At 42.8% G+C, this 20,643-nt stretch overlaps 1 protein-coding gene across 1 annotated transcript in view; it reads left to right on the forward strand.

The window, feature by feature from the left end:
* Positions 1–20,643, forward strand: part of ITGAE (integrin subunit alpha E) — a 64,526-nt gene that overhangs the window by 5,468 nt on the left and 38,415 nt on the right. Inside the window, exons 2-10 of the mRNA XM_038759019.1 lie at positions 6,897–7,008; positions 9,016–9,104; positions 12,608–12,675; positions 13,820–13,937; positions 14,392–14,496; positions 15,399–15,514; positions 16,273–16,424; positions 17,001–17,154; positions 18,864–19,008. Coding sequence (XP_038614947.1) covers positions 6,897–7,008; positions 9,016–9,104; positions 12,608–12,675; positions 13,820–13,937; positions 14,392–14,496; positions 15,399–15,514; positions 16,273–16,424; positions 17,001–17,154; positions 18,864–19,008 — 1,059 coding nt within the window. The remainder of the gene's footprint in view (positions 1–6,896; positions 7,009–9,015; positions 9,105–12,607; positions 12,676–13,819; positions 13,938–14,391; positions 14,497–15,398; positions 15,515–16,272; positions 16,425–17,000; positions 17,155–18,863; positions 19,009–20,643) is intronic.

Genomic DNA, 20,643 nt, shown 5'->3' on the forward strand with positions numbered 1-20,643 from the left:
TCCCGCCCCCTCAGCACCCGCTGCTGAGTTTTGTGGCTTGGCAGTGGCTCCCATGTTCAGGGGGGCTTGGGAGGGAAAAACAAAGGCTGTGGATCCCATGTTCAGGGGGGCTTGGGAGGGAAAAACAAAGGCTGTGGACAAGTGGGGGAATAGGGGTCTCCCTGGAACAATGCTCTAGAATCAGATGGCCTCAGAGGGGCTTCTGCAATATGGCAGCTATGACATCATTTATTATACTTCATGCTGGCCATAGCACACGTTCTGTCACATGCTGTGAGCCCACTGTTGGGTAGGGACTGTCTCTTGCCAACTTGTACTTCCCAATTGCTTAGTACAGTGCTCTGCACACAGTAAGCGCTCAATAAATACGATTGATTGATTGATTGATTGATGCTTACCCTTTACCTGGTATTGTGAGGGCTATCTGGGGATAACCTATCTGTCAGCCATGCCAACAGTTGGTTTCCCGTATCGGTGGAGTCTGTTAAATAATTGCTTCTTTGATTCTCTCCACAAAAAAGCTGGTAATTATCCTGACCCTTGAAAATGGCTGCCCGAGTCATCTTGACCAAGTGCAAGGCTAGAATTATTTGTCAGAGGCTCCTGGGGCACCTCATCATCATCATCATCAATCGTATTTATTGAGCGCTTACTGTGTGCAGAGCACTGTACTAAGCACTTGGGAAGTCCAAGTTGGCAACATATAGAGACAGTCCCTACCCAGCAGTGGGCTCACAGTCTAAAAGGGGGAGACAGAGAACAAAACCAAACATACTAACAAAATAAAATAAATAGAATAGATATGTACAAGTAAAATAAAAAAAATAGAGTAATAAATATGTACAAACATATATACATATATACAGGTGCTGTGGGGAAGGGAAGGAGGTAAATATTTACTAAATATTTAGTAAGCATAAATATATAAATATTATTCTATATTCTATATTACTAAAATAGTATATATAATAGTATTATACTGTAATAATATTAAATTTTATGATATTATCCATATTAATGTCTGCTCCCCCTCTGGACTGTAATCCTGGTATGGGCAGATAACGTTTCTGCTAATTCTGTTGTGTTGAATACACTTAGTACGGTGCTCTACATATAGTAAGTGCTCAGTAAATGTAATTGATTGATTAAAGAATTCTAAAATTCCACCTCAACAGTGCCTTTTCCAATTACCCATTCAATAGTGGAATTGGCCAGAGAGCATTCCTACTTACCAAGAAATGGCACTGGGGAGAGCCCAGGCCTGCAGACAGACTTTGTTTTCATACTTACCAAAATGTGCCAGACAATTTCCACTTAATAGACTTTTTCACGCTGTCCCACCGTTTTGACCTCTGTCTACAATGAGCTCCCAGAAGACAAGGCCTGGACCCACCCAAACCCTTAGTAAAAGAGGAAATCCAGGCTAAATAAGTAACCACCTGGACTGTAAGCTCGTTGTGGAAAGGGAATGCGTCTGTTTTATTGTTTGTACTCTCCCAAGCGCTTAGTACAGTGCTCTGCACACCATAAGCCCTCAATAAATATGACTGATTGATTGATCGTCCTGGAAAAAGTTCACCCTCTGGGTGTCCCCCGCAAGCAGTGACAGGAAGTTGGAAGGCCACCAGCGGCCCCGGGTTTGGGCAGAGAGGGGCAGAGTGTAATCAATCAATCAATCGTATTTATTGAGCGCTTACTGTGTGCAGAGCACTGTGCTAAGCGCTTGGGACGTACAAGTTGGCAACATATAGAGACAGTCATCATCATCATCATCAATCGTATTTATTGAGCGCTTACTATGTGCAGAGCACTGTACTAAGCGCTTGGGAAGTACAAATTTGCAACATATAGAGACAGTCCCTACCCAACAGTGGGCTCACAGTCTAAAAGAGTGTAAGGTGGTGAAAGGTGGCCTGAGGGCTACCAGGATCTCAGGGAAAATAATAATAATAATGATGGCATTCGTTAAGCGCTTACTATTTGCAAAGCACTGTCCTAAGCACTGGGGAGGATACAAGGTCATCAGGTTGTCCCACATAGGGCTCACAGTCTTAATCCCCATTTTACAGATGAGGGAACTGAGGCACAGAGAAGTTAAGTGACTTGCCCAAGGTCACACAGCTGACAACTGGGGGAGCCTGGATTTGAACCCATGGCCTCTGACTCCCAAGCCCGTGCTCTTTCCATTGAGCCACGAAAAGCCACCACCTCCCGAATATTATGTACATCCTGAGAATGTGATGATGATAATGGTATTTGTTAAGCGCTTACGGGGTCAAGCACTGTTCTAAGAGCTGGGGTAGATGCAAACTAATCAGGTTGGATACAATTCCTGTGCCACCTGGGGTTCATCGTCTTAATCCCCATTTTACAGATGAGGTAGCTGAGGCACAGAGAAGTGTAGTGATTTGCCCAAGGTAACACAGCAGGCAAGTGGCATCATCATCATCATCATCAATCGTATTTATTGAGCGCTTACTATGTGCAGAGCACTGTACTAAGCGCTTGGGAAGTACAAATTGGCAACATATAGAGACAGTCCCTACCCAACAGTGGGCTCACAGTCTAAAAGGGGGAGACAGAGAACTAAACCAAACATAATAACAAAATAAAATAAATAGAATAGATATGTACAAATAAAATAAATAAATAAATAAATAGAGTAATAAATATGTACAAACATATATACATATATATAGGATATACATATATACAGGGCAGAGCTGGGATTAGAATCCAGGTCCTTCTGACTCCCGGAAGAGAATGCTGGTGGAGGATCAGGGAGCAGTTGGAAGCCACTTACGTCCATGCAGGTGGCCTCTAGTGCATAGGACATGTACTCTCCGAAGCTTTTAGCATAGTGCACTGCACAAAAGAAGTGTTCAACAAGTACCAATGATTGCTTGGAAACTTCAGCCCTGCTGTAGGAAGTCACATACAGTCAGCCATGGTATTAGACCGGTGGTTTTCTTGAAGAAGTAGATGTTGCATTATTCAAGTCTGTCACATGCAACCACAGACTCTTCCCTTTACCTCTGTTTCTCATATACTGTCTTTAGAAAGAGCTCAGAGAGCCCTCATTCTTCAACCCCATGATCACCGACTCCTAAGATTGCATGTTCTTCTTCTTGAGGGAGTGTGTTTTCCTTGCACCCTGTACCTTGGGCTTGATCCTTGAGGGACAGGAGGGAAAGGGAGACAGCAGCAACTTTCCAGTGGGACAATTAGGGTTTGCGCAAACCCAGACACCTATGACGACATGCCAAGCAGTTTGCACAACATAATGACATCATGCGGAACGTATAGACTGTGAGCCCACTGTTGGGTAGGGACTGTTTCTACATGTTGCCCATTTGTACTTCCCAAGCTCTCAGTACAGTGCTCTGCACATAGTAAGCGCTCAATAAATGCGATTGATGATTTACGGAAGTCTACCTGAACCTAGACCATTTCTCCAAGGAGTTCCCGATGACTCCTTTGCTCTAGATTTCCTGTGTTCCCTACCCAGATCTGAGCTCTGGAACTGAGCATCATGAGTGTAGTGGCCAAGGACTAAAATTAAAAATCTTGGGCACAAAGGTCATCCAAGGCCTTAGCTGTTTGAAATAGGGGATGATAGATCAGCTGGAAACAACATTGCCCAGGATAAAACCAGAAAAATGTTCAGCCTGTGGTTTGGTGGTGCCTATGATCTGCCCACTTTCATTTTGGCTAATTTTCCTCTCGTTGCTTTCTCCAAACTCCTTGAGCAAGTTGTCTACACACTCTACTTCCACTTCCACTCCTCCAGTTCTCTCCCTGAGCCCCTCCAGGCTGGTTTCTGCCCCCTTCACTTCATGGAAACTGTCCTCCCTAAAGTGACTAATTATGTTCTTCTTGCCAAATCCAACGGCCTTGACTCCATCCTAATCCTCCTCGTCCTTTCAGCTGCCTTCTAAACGGTGGGCTGCCTTCTTCTCTTCAAAATTTTATCCAACACTGGCTCCACTCTCCCTTTCCTCTCCTGATAATAATAGTAATAATGATGGTATTTGTTAAGAGGTTACTATGTGCAAAGCACTGTTCTAAGCGCTGGGGGGGGGATACAAGGTGATCAGGTTGTCCCATGTGGGGCTCACAGTCTTAATCCCCATTTTACAGATGAGGTAACTGAGGCACAGAGAAGCGAAGTGACTTGCCCAAAGCCACACAGCTGACAAGTGGTGGAGCTGGGATTAGAACCCATGACCTCTGACTCCGAAGCCTGGGCTCCTTCCACTGAGCCACGCTGCTTCTCCTCCTATCTGTCTGACTACTCCTTCTTTATTTTTTATGGTATTTGTTAAGCATTATGTGCTAGACACTGTACTAAATGCTGGGGTAGATACACGATAATCGGGTTGGACACAATCCCTGTTCCACATAGGGTTCACAGTGTTAATCCCCATTTCACAGATCAATCAATCAATCAATCGTATTTATTGAGCGCTTACTGTGTGCAGAGCACTGTACTAAGCGCTTCGGAAGTACAAGTTGGCAACATATAGAGACAGATCCTACCCAACAGTGGGCTCACAGTCTAGAAGGGGGAGACAGAGAACAAAACCAAACATATTAACAAAATAAAATTAATAGAATAGATATGTACAAGTAAAATAAATAGAGTAATAAATATGTACAATGATGAGGTACACAGAGGAGGATAGCTGATGCACAGAGAATAATAATAATAATTGGGGTATTTGTTAAGCTCTTACTATGTGCTAGGCATTGTACTAAGCGCCGGGGTGGATATAAGCAAGTTGGGTTGGACACAGTCCCTGTTCCATATGGGGCTCACAGTCTCAATCTTCATTTTACAGACGAAGTAACTGAGGCACAGAGAAGTGAAGTGATTTGCGCAGTGTCACACAGCAGACAAGTGATGGAGCCAGGACTAGAACTCAGGTCCTCTGAGTCCCGGGCCTGTACTCTTTCCACTAGACCACACTGCTTCTCATGCTGTAGGGAGTTGTGCCGGTGCATAACAAGCCACTTGCCCACCTCGAGAATGGGAACAACTCACAGAGGATCTGGGGTATTCACAATTAGTCAGGCCTTCCCAGACTGAGCCCCTTCCTTCCTCTCCCCCTCGTCCCCCTCTCCATCCCCCCATCTTACCTCCTTCCCTTCCCCACAGCACCAGTATATATGTATATATATTTGTACATATTTATTACTCTATTTATTTATTTATTTATTTTACTTGTACATATCTACTCTATTTTATTTTGTAGTATGTTTGGTTTTGTCTCCCCCTTTTAGACTGTGAGCCCACTGCTGGGTAGGGACTGTCTCTATATGTTGCCAATTTGTACTTCCCAAGCGCTTAGTACAGTGCTCTGCACACAGTAAGCCCTCAATAAATACGATTGATGATGATGATGATGGTGAATTACGCTGTCACTTCGAAAACGAGTTCATATTCCACTCCACTATGATGCTCTTCATTTAGCACTCTTTTTTAAATGAATTGTTAAGCGCTTTCTATGAGTCAAGCACTGTTCTAAGAACCGGGGTAGATGCAGGTTAGTCGGATTAGACACAGCCCCTGTCCCACACGAGGCCCACAGTTCAAGTAGGAGAGGGAACAGGTATTGATTCTCCATTTTGCAGTTGAGGAAACTGAGGCATAGAGAACTGAAGTGACTTGCTTAAGGTCATACAGCAGGCGAGTGATGGAGCTGGAATTAAAACCCAGCTCCTCCGGCTCCCAGGTCTGTACTTTAACCCGTAGGCTGTTGAATTTTAAAGTCACAGTTTCATAGAGCGCTCCCTCATTTGGTACTAACCCTCTGGCTTAGCTGCGTGCAAAGTTTATCTTGGCCCAGACACCTTCCTCTTTCAGACCCTCAGCTCCTTTCCCACATCCTCAAAAGTTGAAGTACTTTGACTGCCTTGAATAGAAAACCTAAAAGCCCAATTCTTCAGCTGGTTTTTCTCTCACTGGAAAGAGATAAACGATAGGTCTTTAGTGTGTGAGTACCAGGTGTCTTCCTGAAGAGTAAGATGAGAATGATAACACTTAGAAAATGAAATGCTCACTTGTTATTTATTTATTATTAATTTAAATAAATACATAAATACAAATATTTTAATTACAATAATAATATTTATTTTTATTTATTTATTATAAAATTCAATTGGTAGCCATTTATTATTGGATCAAATTTGCATTGCTACTTGGCCTTGGAATTTATATTTGTTTTTATTACTTTTTTAAATATATGTTCATTGCTTTGGTCAATTTTTGGATCTTCGGAATGCACTTAACATGTTTCCTGGGGGAAATTCTACGCCATGAAGCTCTCTTTTGCTAAGCACTCTGTTTTCATGAAACCAAACAAGAATAACAACTGGAAAGTCCCTTTATTTACTCCTGGTTCCTGGAAGTGGACATTAAAAAGCAGTTTTCTCATTCTAGGTTTAGCTTAACGTGCATGGTGTAGTGGATAGAGCACCAGTCTAGGAGTCAGAAGGTCATGAGTTCTAATCCCTGCTCTGCCACTTGTCTGCTGTGTGACCTTGTGCAAGTCAATTCACTTCTCTGTGCCTCAGTTACCTTATCTGTAAAATGAGGATTGGGACTTTATCTTATTTGATTTGCTTGTATCCACCCCAGCTCCTGGTACAGTACTTGCACATAATATGAGTTTAACAAATACCATCATTATTATTATGATGATGAAATCACTCTTTTTCTCCTATTAGAAATATAACCACTATAGTAACACAATTCCCAAATTGTAGAGTTCTGAAAGAAGATAATGGAAAGGCAATGAGACGGTGGAGGTTCAAATTCAGAAGATGTGTGTCCTATCGATAATCTACTTGCAAATATTTAATTTGGAGAAAAATAATGTGGCCATTTTTTACAGCAATCATTTCCCTGAGGAGTTTCAATATTGACATCAACAAAATGTGGATCACATCTTCCACTCACTTTGTGTCTGAAGTCCTTATGCATTCTGAAAAAAGCAAAAAGACCTGGTAAGTGCTGTGGAGCTGATCTAATGTGGCCATTTGTCCACTTTGACACAGAACAGTCCAGTTTTCCACTTGTCTGTCCCTTGTTCATTTGAGCTTTCAGCCCCTTGGGGACCCCAGCAAAATTGAGGGTGGAGAGGAAGATATTACAGCTTAGGCCCTGTGGGTACATGTGAGGGATGTGAGCCTTCCTGGCTGTCATGGGAGAACCTCTGAGAGCTGTGAGCTTAAGAGAAATGGTATTTTTACCAAGATGTGGGGCTCAGAAGTGGCGCCAACTTTAACGGGGCCCTGAGAGGGGAGTGTGATCATCATCATCAGTCGTATTTATTGAGCGCTTATTATGTGCAGAGCACTGTACTAAGCGCTTGGTAAGTACAAATTGGCGACATATAGAGACAGTCCCTACCCAACAGTGGGCTCACAGTCTAAAAGGGGGAGACAGAGAACAAAACCAAACGTACTAACAAAATCAAATAAATAGAATAGATATGTACAAATAAAATAAATAAATAAATAGAGTAATAAATATGTACAAACGTATATACATATATACAGGTGTGATGACTCCAGAGTGAGTCAGGGGCAGATGGGCTTCTGCAAAGGGTTGCATATGATGCCATTATCCTATGCTGTGTGTATCTCAGTGTCTGGCATCTGTGAGGGCTGTTGATAGCCATCCTATATGGGCTGATGCAGCTGACTCTAGAAGAGCACTGTTAGAGTCTGCGCTAGGCCTGGCAGATAATTGGTCCCATCTTACTGAGGGACAGTATTTCAAATTGACATTTACGTTTATTCCCTTTCATGCCCACCTCATTTAGTTTAAGCAATACCTATGCAAGTCATTTCACAGTTTATCATAATTAATAATAATAATAATAATAATGTGATTGACAGTTCTCCTAGTGGTGATCCCACCTGCCTCATCAACATATTCTTTTGTTCCTTCTTCATCTTCCAGTTCTGGAGAAGTTAAGGCTTTGCCAGGTGACTGAAGTGTAATCAATTTAACCTGACTGACTCCCGCGAGGTTCTTTTCAGTTGTTTAGCTCTGCCTCCACTTGAAGTTTGGTTCTGCCAACCCCAGTGGTCCCTCTTACCACTGGCCAGAAGAGACATCTGCCTTGATCTCACAGTCCTCAGAGGTTCCCCCATGACAGCCAGGGGGGCTCGCATCCCTCCCCAGTATCCCCAGTGCCTAAACTGTAGTATCCCCTTCTCCACCCTCAACTTTGCTGGGGTCTCCAAGGCACTGAAAATTAGCAGTGGAAATAAGGGAGAGGGAAGTACACACTAGGACTGTAAGCTCTAAACCGAAAACTTGGCCTCTAGACTATAGCCCTGTACCCCTCCATTTAGATGGTAAGCTCCACACAGAATCAAAACTTCATAACCTCCATGGCACCTAACCAGGGCTGTGTAACCCCACAGCTTAGTCAAAATTGAGTGTGTGGCTGAGTTGGGGAAGAGGAAGAAAGAGCAGGTGGTAGAGGAAGAGGTCGGGAGACAGTTGTCATAGAAATGACCTGCTTGGTTGCTAGCAGGAACAGAAAGGTTCTCTCATGCACAGCAGACAGCAACGGTGGTTCTGCTTGAGCATTACTTCTCCCAGTTCTCCCAGCCCCTTGCCCACTTCCTTTAGAGGATTTCCATCCAGGAATGTGACCCTGGGAATGTGACCCTGACCGTCAAAGATACCTAGGTAACCGCAGCACCCAAACGAGCCCTCACACTCTTTACCACGGACAAATTTTAATTACAGGAGTAGTTAGCCAACCCATTTCCCCAGTTCTTCTTTGCCTCCAGATCCAGTTTCTCCTGCTCCTTAGGTTCGAGAACCCAAATAGGGTAGCAATTATCATCTCATAGCTCTGGGGTCCGTTTGGGGGTGTAGTAACGACCCTTCAAAACCAGGAACAGAGAAGAACCTGTTCGCTGGGGGCGAAATGAGATCTGACTCAGTTTGCCATCTCTAACTCAGTTTATTTTTATACTTTTCATTGCTAGTCTCCTGATAACCAGTTCTCCAAGAAATGAAGTTGGGAGTCTCTTCAAATGTTCTATCATCCAGGATAAGATCAGCTGTGACTCTGTTTGTAAGTAGATCTCTGTCCCAGGGTAGGGGAGAAAATACAAAAAATAAGGCAGTGCTTGACTCTTTAACTAGGGCCTGAAAAGTAATTAGTTATGGTATTTATTAATTATTTACTATGTGCCTAACATTGTGCTAAACATGCATTGTGCTAAGAATGGATCAGACACAATCCCCATCCCTTTTGTTGTTCACAATCCAGTTGGGGATAGCAGTGTGGTCTAGTGGATAGAGCGCAGTCCTGGGAGTCAGAAAGACTTGGGTTCTAATCCTGACTCTGCCGTTTATCTGCTTTGTGACCTTGGGCAAGTCATTTTAGTTATTTGTGCCTCAGTTACTTCACCCAGCGCTTTGAACAGTGCTTTGCACATAGTAAGCGCTTAACAAATGCCATCATTATCATTATTATTATTATCTGTAAAATGGGAATTGAGAATTTAAGCCCCATGTCAGACAGGGACTGTGCTCACTGTATCCACCCCAGCTCTTAGTACAGTGTCTGGCACCTTGTAAGCCCTTAACAAATGCCACAGTTATTATTATTATTTTTATTATTAGATAAAAACAAAGGTGACTATAGATTAAAAATAACAACCGGCAACAGAGTTAACAAAGCAAGACAACATCAAGACAAATAGCATGGCATAGTGGATAGAGCACAGGCCTTGGCATCAGAAGGACCTGGGTTCTAATCCTGTTTCTGCCACTTGTCTGCCGTGAGACCTTGGGCAAATCATTTAACTTCTGTGTGTCTCAGTAACTTCATTTGTAAAATGGGGATTAAGACTGGGAGTCCAAGTGGGACAGGGGCCTGATTAGCTTGTAGCTACCCCAGTGCTTAGAACAGTGTTTGACACATCAATCAATCAATCAATCGTATTTATTGAGTGCTTACTATGTGCAGAGCACTGTACTAAGCGCTTGGGAAGTACAAATTGGCAACACATAGAGACAGTCCCTACCCAACAGTGGGCTCACAGTCTAAAAGGGGGAGACAGAGAACAAAACCAAACATACCAACAAAATAAAATAAATAGGATAGAAATGTACAAGTAAAATAAATAAATAAATAAATAAATAGAGTAATAAATATGTACAACCATATATACATATATACAGGTGCTGTGGGGAAGGGAAGGAGGTAAGATGGGGGGATGGAGAGGGGGACGAGGGGGAGAGGAAGGAAGGGGCTCAGTCTGGGAAGGCCTCCTGGAGGAGGTGAGCTCTCAGCAGGGCCTTGAAGGGAGGAAGAGAGCTAGCTTGGTGGAGGGGCAGAGGGAGGAGGGCATTCCAGGCCCGGGGGAGGACGTGGGCCGGGGGTTGATGGCGGGACAGGCGAGAACGAGGTACGGTGAGGAGATCAGCGGTGGAGGAGCGGAGGGTGCGGGCTGGGCCGTAGAAGGAGAGAAGGGAGGTGAGGTAGGAGGGGGCGAGGTGATGGACAGCCTTGAAGCCCAGGGTGAGGAGGACACATAGTAAATACTTAACAAATACTAATACTTCATTAGTATTAGCATTCATTCTTTTAGACTGTGAGCCCACTGTTGGGTAGGGACTGTCTCTATATGTTGCCAATTTGTACTTCCCAAGCGCTTAGTACAGTGCTCTGCACATAGTAAGCGCTCAATAAATACGATTGATGATGATGATGATGATAATACTACTATTTTTATTATTAGAGGTGTGAGTCTCCAGAGTCCCCACTGCTCCAGGTAAACAACCCTTAGTTACAGGGTTGTAAAGGTTGTAAAGGAAAGCTCCTAACCTTACTTTCCTGCAGTATTGAGGGATGCTGGTTCAGGCAGGTGGTGGCAGATAGATAGCGGGGTATCTAAGTTTCTGCAGGCCCTTTAACTGGTGGATCTGACTTAGAGTATCCTTATGATCTCCAAATCCCATCACAGCACTAGGGTCTTCACCTTTACCTTCTTATTTTTTATTATGGTACTCTCATTCATTCATTCATATTTATTGAGCACTTACTGTGTGTAAAGCACTGTACTAAGTGCTTCAGAGAGTACTATATAAGAACAAACAGACATATTCATTCATTCATTCATTCATTCAATTGTATTTATTGAGCACTTAAGCGCTTAGTACAGTGCTCTGCACATAGTAAGCACTCAATAAATACGATTGATGATGATGATGATGAGCACTTACTGTGTGCAGAGCACTGTACTAAGCGCTTGGGAAGTACAAGTTGGCAACATATAGAGACGGTCCCTACCCAACAGTGCGCTCACAGTCTATAAGGGGAAGACAGACATTAATATAAATAAATATATTCCTGCCCACAATGAGCTCACAGTCTAGAGGGGGAGACAGACATTAATATAAATAAATATGTAAATAAATAAATGAATAGATAAATAGTTGAATAAATTACAGACATATACAGATATATACATATTTACTGTGGGGATGGGAGGGAGGGCGAATGAAGGAGCAAGTAAGAGTGATGCAGAAGGGAGTGGGAGAAGAGGAGTGGAGGGTTTAGTCAGGGAAGGCTTCTTGGAGGAGATAAATCAATCGTATTTATTGAGCGCTTACTGTGTGCAGAGCACTGTACTAAGCGCTTGGGAAGTACAAGTTGGCAACATATAGAGACAGTCCCTACCCAACAGTGGGCTCACAGTCTAGGAGATGTGCTTTCAATAAGGCTTTGAAGAAGGGGAGAGCAATTATCTGTCTGTTCTGAGGAGGGAGGACGTTCCAGGACAGAGGTAGGATGTGGGCGAGAGGTTGTCAGCGAGATAGATGAGATGGAGGTACAGTGAGAAGGTTAACATTAGGGCTTAGTACAGTGCTCTGCACACAGTAAGCGCTCAATAAATACGATTGAATGAAGTGTGTAGGCTGGGATGCAGTAGGAGAGTAGCAAGGTGATGTGAGGTAGGAGGGGGTAAGGGGATTAAGTGCTTTAAAGGTGATTTGTTAAATGCTTACTATGTGCTAGGCACTGTACTAAGCACCGTGATAGATATTCCCTCTACTACCTCTAGACTGTAAGCTTGTGTGGGCAAGGAATGTTTTTGTTATATTGCTATTTTGTACTCTTTCAAGTGCTTAGTACAGTGCTCTGGACACAGTAAAGGCTCAATAAATACAATTGATTGATTGATACAAGATTATCAGGTTGGACACGCTCCCTGTCCCACATAGGGCTCACAGTCTTAATCTCCATTTTATAGATGAGGTAACCGGAGGCCCAAAGAAGTGAAGTGACTTACCCAAGGTCACACAGCAGATGTTCAACCACAGTCATGTACTGAAGGCTTCCTGCCTACAGGGCACTGCTCTAGGTATTGAGGAGAATGACTCTATTATATGCTCCCAAGTGCTTAGTACAGTGCTCTGCAAACAGTAAGCCCTCAATAAATATGATTGAATGAATGAATGAATAAACAAGTGCTGGGAGTTGGTTGCAGGGACCACAGGAAGTGGAAGGCAACAGGACAACCACCCTTTCCCCCTCATTAATTGATTTAGCTTTCACCATTTCAGCACATGTTCATGATGGAAGGCTGCAAGGGAATGGACTCACCTTAGCCCGAAATTCTGAACAGATCTTGGTAAGTGGCTTGGTGGACTAAAATGTTGGCTAAGAAACTCGAAGGGGTAAGACTTGTAAAAAAGCAAAATGGGATTTTCAGATAACCTAGAATTCTTACTTTTGTTTGGCAGAAGAAACCATACTTAATGCACTGATAGATATATTTTATACATTTGTGTATAAACAGGAATCAAAGAATGTGAAAACATAGGCAATGCCCTTCTGAATCAGATCAGTGATCCAGTCATATCTGGATCACCTATCTCCAATGGGGGCAACAGAGAGAACAGTGGGATGGGGGTTCTTTTTGGCATTCATCACCATGATTGGGGGTAGAGAATCCAAATTCCTTAACTTTTCCTTCTAATATTCCGTTATGGACTTCTCCTCCATGAATTCACCCAATTCCTTCTAGAAACTGGAGCCAAACTGAACAGATATTTCTGGGACTGAGAAGAGACAGAAGGTGGCTAAGGTCCTCCTCTGCCTTTGGAATAATGGAAAAGTTGGGTTTTAATACAATGTCTCTGGGATACTGGCTAATTCTTGATAGAGTCTAAGCTCCTTGTGGGCAAGGAATTTGTCACTTTGTCATTCTGTACTTCCCAAGAACCTAATACAATGAACTGAACCAAGTAGGTGCTCAATAAATGCTGCCAATGCTTATTACTACTTCTAGCACTACTACTAATTCAGCCCCTCACGACTCTCTCCCCACAACACACATTCAACAACAACAACAAAATCTACTATTGAGCTTGAATTACTCAGCCTGAATGAAAATACTTGGCAATTTTCCTCTAATCTGTCCTGTGTAGTCAGTGGGGATTCCTAATATCAGGAATAATCCCCCCAGTCTGGCAGGATCTTTTTGGATCCGAATTCCCCAACACTCAAACTCAGCAGGCAGTTGTCTTAAATGAGGGATAGAGAGATAGAGGCTGGCTAGTAAGAACTCATGGCGGGCTTCACAACGCAGTCACAAGCCAAACAAAGGCACTCATACAAACACCAGGAATGCATTCCAAGCTCCCCTTTTCCACGATCAGTATCCCAGCCAGGGTCTCCTTGCCCCATGGGAGCCTGAGGCTCCTGCTGACTGAATAGCTTCTGTGTTCCAGATTTATAGCTTATCATTTTCTCTCCCCTCCTCTTTTTCCTAGCTTTGTTCCCAGCTAAAATGGCGCAGACCTAGAAGCCTCACTGAAGAGCTGAATGGAAACTGTATCCTGTTCACCGCAGATTTACAGGAGAAGACCAGCTTCAATTTCTCCAGTATTGGTATAGGATGGGCAACATTAAGGACTTAGAACCGGACAGGGTTGGACTATCCCAGAGGGCATAAGGACATTTGCCCCGTGGCATTTAGAGTAACCTCCATCTGTCTGGAAGAGGCAAGAGGCTGCTGCACTCCTCCCTCACTTGTCCCTCACCAATTCCTAGAATTCTCTTCCTCGTCATCCCTAGAGATCCAATCCCCAGAAATTCCACCCTGGGACAGAGAGAGTAGCAGGGTGAGGTGGTTTTATATCCCATAAGTTTCCTCCATTCCTTTGGATGTTCCAGGTTCCAATTTTTATATTCCGTAGCATTACGAAATTAATAGGCAGGGAAAGACACCTCTGGCTTATCGGACTCAAGCCTAGAGCTGAGATTGCTCCTTTCTTATCTATAAAACCAACTGACAAATTGTTGGCTGTGTAAAAGTTCTCTCTTCTTTCATTTTTGAAAAAAGATAACCTAGTTCAGGAAACTCCAGATGAAAGTCATGACAACAGCAACAACAACAACAATAAAAACAACAACAGTTTTGAACAAGAGATGGATGAAGAAGAGAGAGGTAAGCACAACATTTCTTGGTTAAGGGACCCTGCTGTTGAAAATCAGTCATCCTTCATTCTCCAAGAAATGGCTTTAGTGCCAGCTGAGTTCCAAGAGCTCCTCTAGAGATACACTTGCTACAGGTTCATCTTTTGCGGAGAGTTCATGACTTCATAATTTCTTGGTAAATCTTGGAATTCCAGAATTCCACCAAGGGTTTTGCAAACATTTTTCAGTGGATCATGGCTGTGGAATTCAGTTCCATTCAACTGGTCTGGTTTCTGTTTTGAGAGGTAACCAGTCTGTGGAACACTGAAATGTCGTATTCGGTATTTACAGTTCATCAGATGGAAGGCTCGACTGACATCAAACTATTAGCAGAATTAGTAAAAGAAAAACGTCTGCTTGGAAAAGAGTGGCACTATTTATCATTAAACCAAAGCCCATCTGGGGACTCTAAGGTTTATATCTAATTTACGTCTAGGAATTGAAAGCAATTTCCCAGGTACTGAAGTTATCCTCGTGGGCAGTGGGTTCTACCTAAACTCTATTGTATCAAACTTTGTACTGAAGCATTTGGGAGAGTACAGTACAATGGATTTGGTAGAACCAAATTAGTTCTAGCATTTAGTACAGTGTTCTGCGCACTCACACAGTAAGCACCCAATAAATACCACTGAATAATTGATTGGTTAGCCCAAACCACCCTACCCTTAGGTGGGCTGGGTCAGGCAAGCTAGGAGTGCTTCCAGTGATCTCACTGATCTCTTTCATTACGTCAACTAACACGTGGTTAGACTTTCTGTGTTCCATGCTAGTGGATATTTGCCCTTGCTGAGAGTCCTTGACTTCAAAATCCTTTTCCCAGTCTCCTGGTCTTTTGTTTGTTTGTTTATTTGTGTGTGTGTTTGTGAACTGCAGGGACTGAGATTGCAATTGTCCTGGATGGATCAGGAAGCATTAGCCCTGAAGACTTCGAAAAGGCCAAGGATTTCATTTTCAACATAATGACCCTGTTCTATAAAAAGTGCTTTGAGGTAGTCATTTCTTGCCTTTTGTTTACTTGACCCTTATTTACATACCCCTACAGAGACCACTCAAGACTAACAATTTTATAAAGGATAGAGCCTTCAAAGAACAAATTTTTCGGAACTTTGATGATTTTGAAATCAAGTAGTCAGTTGTCTGATAGTGTGGGGGGTTATGTCCTTGAAGAATCCAGTGTTAAGGAAAACTCACATTTTTAGCACGCATTCCTTGACTGATGCAATAATTTTTTTCTGTTGCATTGCATGCCCTACAGACAGACTTATGTTTTGGAGAATCCCCCCATAATTCTTATGTAGCTATAATGCAGTGCAAAAATACTTATTATGAGAGAGCTGACTATAAAAATGATTCTTTGAAACTGTATTAGAAAAAAGTAATTTTTTTTTTTTTGCTAAGTCCAGCCTGTTGCCCGGGTAAAGCGTTTTTCTTTTCCAGGTCTGAAATTCCTTGAGTCACTGTGCTGGGTTAAAAGGAGGTTGCTCTGAAACTCTCTGCCTCCCACACGGTGCTAATTGGGAATTATCCAGGAGAGACGACCCCATGGGGCCTCCGTCTCAAATTTACTATGGAAACACAACGGGAAAGGTTGTTGCACAAATCTAAAGCTCCCTTCAGCCCAGGTAGAATTGCAAGAACTCCCTAAAGAGCAACTGCAGCATTTCCTGTTCATTGTTAATGTCTTATTTCCCCTGAACTGCTCTTGGGAATAATGGATGGTTCCTTTACTTTTATTTTTTTCCCCCAGTGTGAGTTGGCTGTGGTGCAGTATGGTTCTGTCATCCAAACAGAATTTGATCTGTTAGCCAGCAGGGATGCTAATAGTTCCCTTCAAAAAGTTAAGAACATAAAACAAGTCAAAGAAGTGACCAAAACAGCATCTGCCATCAACCATGTCCTGTAAGTAACCCAGTGGACCCCTTAGTAATGTAAGACCACTGATGAAAGGACTCTAAGAAAGTACCTGCATCACAACAGAGACTAAATTGTACTTTCCAAGTGCTTAGTACAGTGCTCTGCACACAGTAAGCGCTTAATAAATACGATTGATTGAATGAATGAATGAACAGCAAGAATGTTCAGATTGGATTTCCTTCTTGAATTGAATCTCCATTCCCCCCCCACCCCATTTCTGCATGTGATTCCTCACTTCCAACTGGATGTTACAGTCCCAGACCCGGAGGGGGGCTGAGTTTTGTCCTTTTACTGTGGGCCAGTTACAGTTTACATCCAAGATTATCTCAGGAGATCACTAGAACTGCCCGTAAGATATTTTTCAGTCAACAAGTGTAGTCTTGCCAATGTACCCCCTGAGTTTTTTCACACTGTTTATCATTCAGGCAAACAACAAAGGAAATGAATGAGGTTTTCCATAGTCAAAGCTCCAGTTTTTCAGCCTAAGATTTGAAAAAGGTCATAATCAAAACCTCCTAAGTCTTTTTTTTCCTTTCCTTTCTTTCAAACAAATTTCATCAGTAAAGAAATCTTCAATGCAGAGAAGGGTTCTAGGAGGCAGAATTCCAAGATTATCATTGTGTTGACCGATGGGGATGTATTTCACGATCCCATGAATCTAGCCTCCGTTATGAACTCACCTGAAATGGAGGGAATTGAGCGATATGCCATTGGGGTAAGTTCTATGGATTGTACTTTCAGTTTCTGTATTTGCGAAATCATAATTTGCTTGACACAGCCTGGAGTAGAGAGAAACAAAAGTTCCTTCAAATGGAATCCTTTGCTATGAATCACTGTTTACTGAAAAATAACTTGGTCGAACTGAAAAATGTATCAGAACCCTATGTTATCCTATATCAGAATCTAGATTCAGTGGCCTGGGCAGATGGGAGAAAATAAAATATCAGATGAAGCTGATGGAAAGATTAAGAATCTTATATTTTAATGTTTGCATTTGAATTATAGGAAGCCAGAATATGCTGTGAGCAATTTCATGATCGTCATACATCAACCTCAATATTTATTGTCTTCTCTGTGCAGAGCCTTGTACTTAGTACCTGGAATAGTGAAGTCTCTTGTCGAGTATGACAACTGAACCCTAGTCCTGAGTCTTCAGGACTGAGACCTGTCATGAAGAAACTGAGTAGAATGGTAGTAATTTGTGTAGCTCATGATCCCTGCCCTCAAGAGTTTACAATTTGATAATTTTTGCAAGCAGCTGGACTCATAACGTAATACAGAGGCAAGCTCCTACGGCATTTTGTTTTCTCCTGAACATCTCTCACTGAGCTACAATCCCCCAGCCTGGCCCACTTACAGATCCCCCAAACTACTAATAATTAATAATAATAATAATGGTATTTGTTAAGCGCTTACTATGTGGCAAGCACTGTTCTAAGCACGGGGGTAGATACGAGATAATCAGGTTGTCCCATGTGGGGCTCAATTTTACAAATGAGGTAACTGAGGCACAGAGAAGTTAAGTGGCTTGCCCAAAGTCACACAGCAGAGAAGTGGCAGAGCCGGGATTAGAACCCACATCCTCTGATAGGTCCTAGTTAATAATGGGTCCCTATAATTATTTATACTTCCCTTCTTTTAATCCAGTAAAGGACTCTTTAAAAATCAATCTGATCTGAGAACTCGGCTTGCCAGAGGTAGGGTTGAACTAAAGCAACCATATTTTCAGGGGCACAAAGTGAAGCAGGGGGGTTGAGGCCATAAAGCAGATAATGCAAACAGCCAGACAGATGGGAGGGGAAGGCAAGAGAAAAAGAAAGAGGGGGAAATAGCGCAAGAGGTAAGAGAGGCAGAGGTGAAGAGAGAGGGAGTTCAGAGAGGAAGGAGCCAAAGGGAAGGAGAGGAGTGGGAAGGACCAAGTGAGGAACCTGAAAAGGAGAGGAGACAAAGAAAGAAAAGACAGGCAGTGTAACCCAGGGACCCATTGTTAACTATGACCTGAAAGGCCTCCATGAACTGAATGGTTTCCCTTCCTATGAACCTTGGTTTTTATTATATTTATTGCAGTGAAAAGTTCTATATATGGTTGGACGATAGTAAATGAAAAGGTCTCTAGAATGTAAGCTCATTGTGAGCAGGGAATGTGTCTATCAACTCTGCTATACTGTACTCCTTCAAGTGCTGAGTACAGTGTCCTGTATACAGTGAGCATTCAGTAAATATGATCGATTGATTTATGAAGATAAAAGCGTTAATGATTTCTCATCCTAGCAGATTTCGTGGCCATTTTATTCCACCGAATACACAGAGTCAACTGTAGGGAGCATCCCAGGGTAGAGATTTGTAAGGAAGCTTTGGGACAGGCCTCCTGGTGAAGGGTGGATGATGTCTGGAAGTTGCCCTGATTCTCGAGCCTCTTCTCAGGTTGGAAATGAATTTAATGCATCCAAGAAAACACTGGACTTGATTGCCTCTGAACCCCACACATCTCATATATTTCGGGTGGAAAATTTTTCTGGTTTGGATGGACTTTTGAGAGGGTTGGAACAGAAAATCATCAGCATAGAAGGTAAAGACATACTGAAAACGAACTTTCCCCTCCCTCTGGCAATTGTATGCTAATCATTCTCAAAGTTAAATAAGCATCTGGATGTGCTTCCCTCACTCTTTTCTCAGTGCCAGCCCCACTCCCCTCCCAGTCAACTCTACCCACCATCTTCTTCTCTTTCCCGTACTCCTCACCTGCCTGGGATCCTCAAGGGGCAACATCTAAGAGTGTGGGACATGGGGAGCAGTGGCTAAAAATTTAAAAGCTTACCTCCTGAATTGAAAGCCATGCCTCTGTGATCAGAAATTTCTGAGAAGAGAGCAGTAAGTTTTGGAACAATGGGACAGGTCAGACATCCTCTGGGGGTATTCCTGTGGGCTTCTACATGGTGCCATTTGTCATGCTGCATATGCAGACAGTGCATATAGTGATATCATTCAGAAAGTTGCATGTGTTTGCAGGATAACATGATGGTATCCTATGGGACAGGAGGAGATAGTGAATTTTTGCCTGCCTCAAGTGAGCAAATGTCTGACGTCATGCTGATACTCACTAGGCCAACATATCCCAAAGATAATTTTACTGTGGTTATCTATGTCTACATTCATACCCTTCCTCCTCTCCCCCTCCTCCAACTCTTCCAAATCAGAAAAGTATAAAAAAAAAATACCAAAGGGAATTCTGGTTTCCACATTTTGGTAAGGACTTAGCAGAAAAGGGAAACTAAAAGAATTAAGGGAATGGAACAACTTTATGAAATCAAGTAGACTAATTTCTCCCATGATATGGTTTTTATTATGTATTATGAGCTTAAAAGTTGTGAGGGAATTAGGGAGTGTCATTGAGTCAATATGAGACTTCAGATATAAGTTGAAGCAAGTTTGAAAAGGTTGTGGGCTTGTACATGACATCAGGGGTAACAATTATCTCAAGAGGTTTGATTCCATATTTCTATGAGGAAATGTAAAGACCCATTTCACTGTGGCTCTGGAGAGGAATGGCGGGTGCAGTGAAGGCCCTGCAGAGTGGGTTTATTTTTTTTTAATGGAATTTGTTAAGCACTTACTGTGTGTTGAGTGCTGGCAAAGATGCAAGTTAATCGGGCAGGATACAGTCCCTGTCCCATAGCTTGGCTCAGTGGAAAGAGCACAGGCTTTGGAGTCAGAGGTTATGAGTTCAAATCCCAGCTCCGCCACATGTCTGCTGTGTGACCTTGGGCAAGTCACTTAACTTCCCTGAGCCTCAGTTCCCTCATCTGTAAAATGGGGATTAAGACTGTGAGCCCCACGTGGGACAACTTGATCACCTTGTATCCCCCCCAGCGCTTAGAACAGTGCTTTGCAAACAGTAAGTGCTGAACAAATGCCATCATTATCTTTTAGACTGTGAGCCCACTGTTGGGTAGGGACTGTCTCTATATGTTGCCAACTTGTACTTCCCAAGTGCTTAGTACAGTGCTCTGCACACAGTAAGCGCTCAATAAATACGATTGATTGATTGATTGATTGAGGGAAGACAGGTTTGAATCCCCATTTTGCAAGATAAGGAAACTGAGGCACAGAGAAGTCAAGTGACTTGCCCAAGGTCACACAGCAGGCAAGTGGCAGAGACGGAACCAGAGTCTGGAGACCAAGACTGGAGCTGAGTTGGGATCTG

Source organism: Tachyglossus aculeatus, chromosome 17 (genome assembly GCF_015852505.1).
Source record: "Tachyglossus aculeatus isolate mTacAcu1 chromosome 17, mTacAcu1.pri, whole genome shotgun sequence".
NCBI lineage: Eukaryota > Metazoa > Chordata > Mammalia > Monotremata > Tachyglossidae > Tachyglossus > Tachyglossus aculeatus.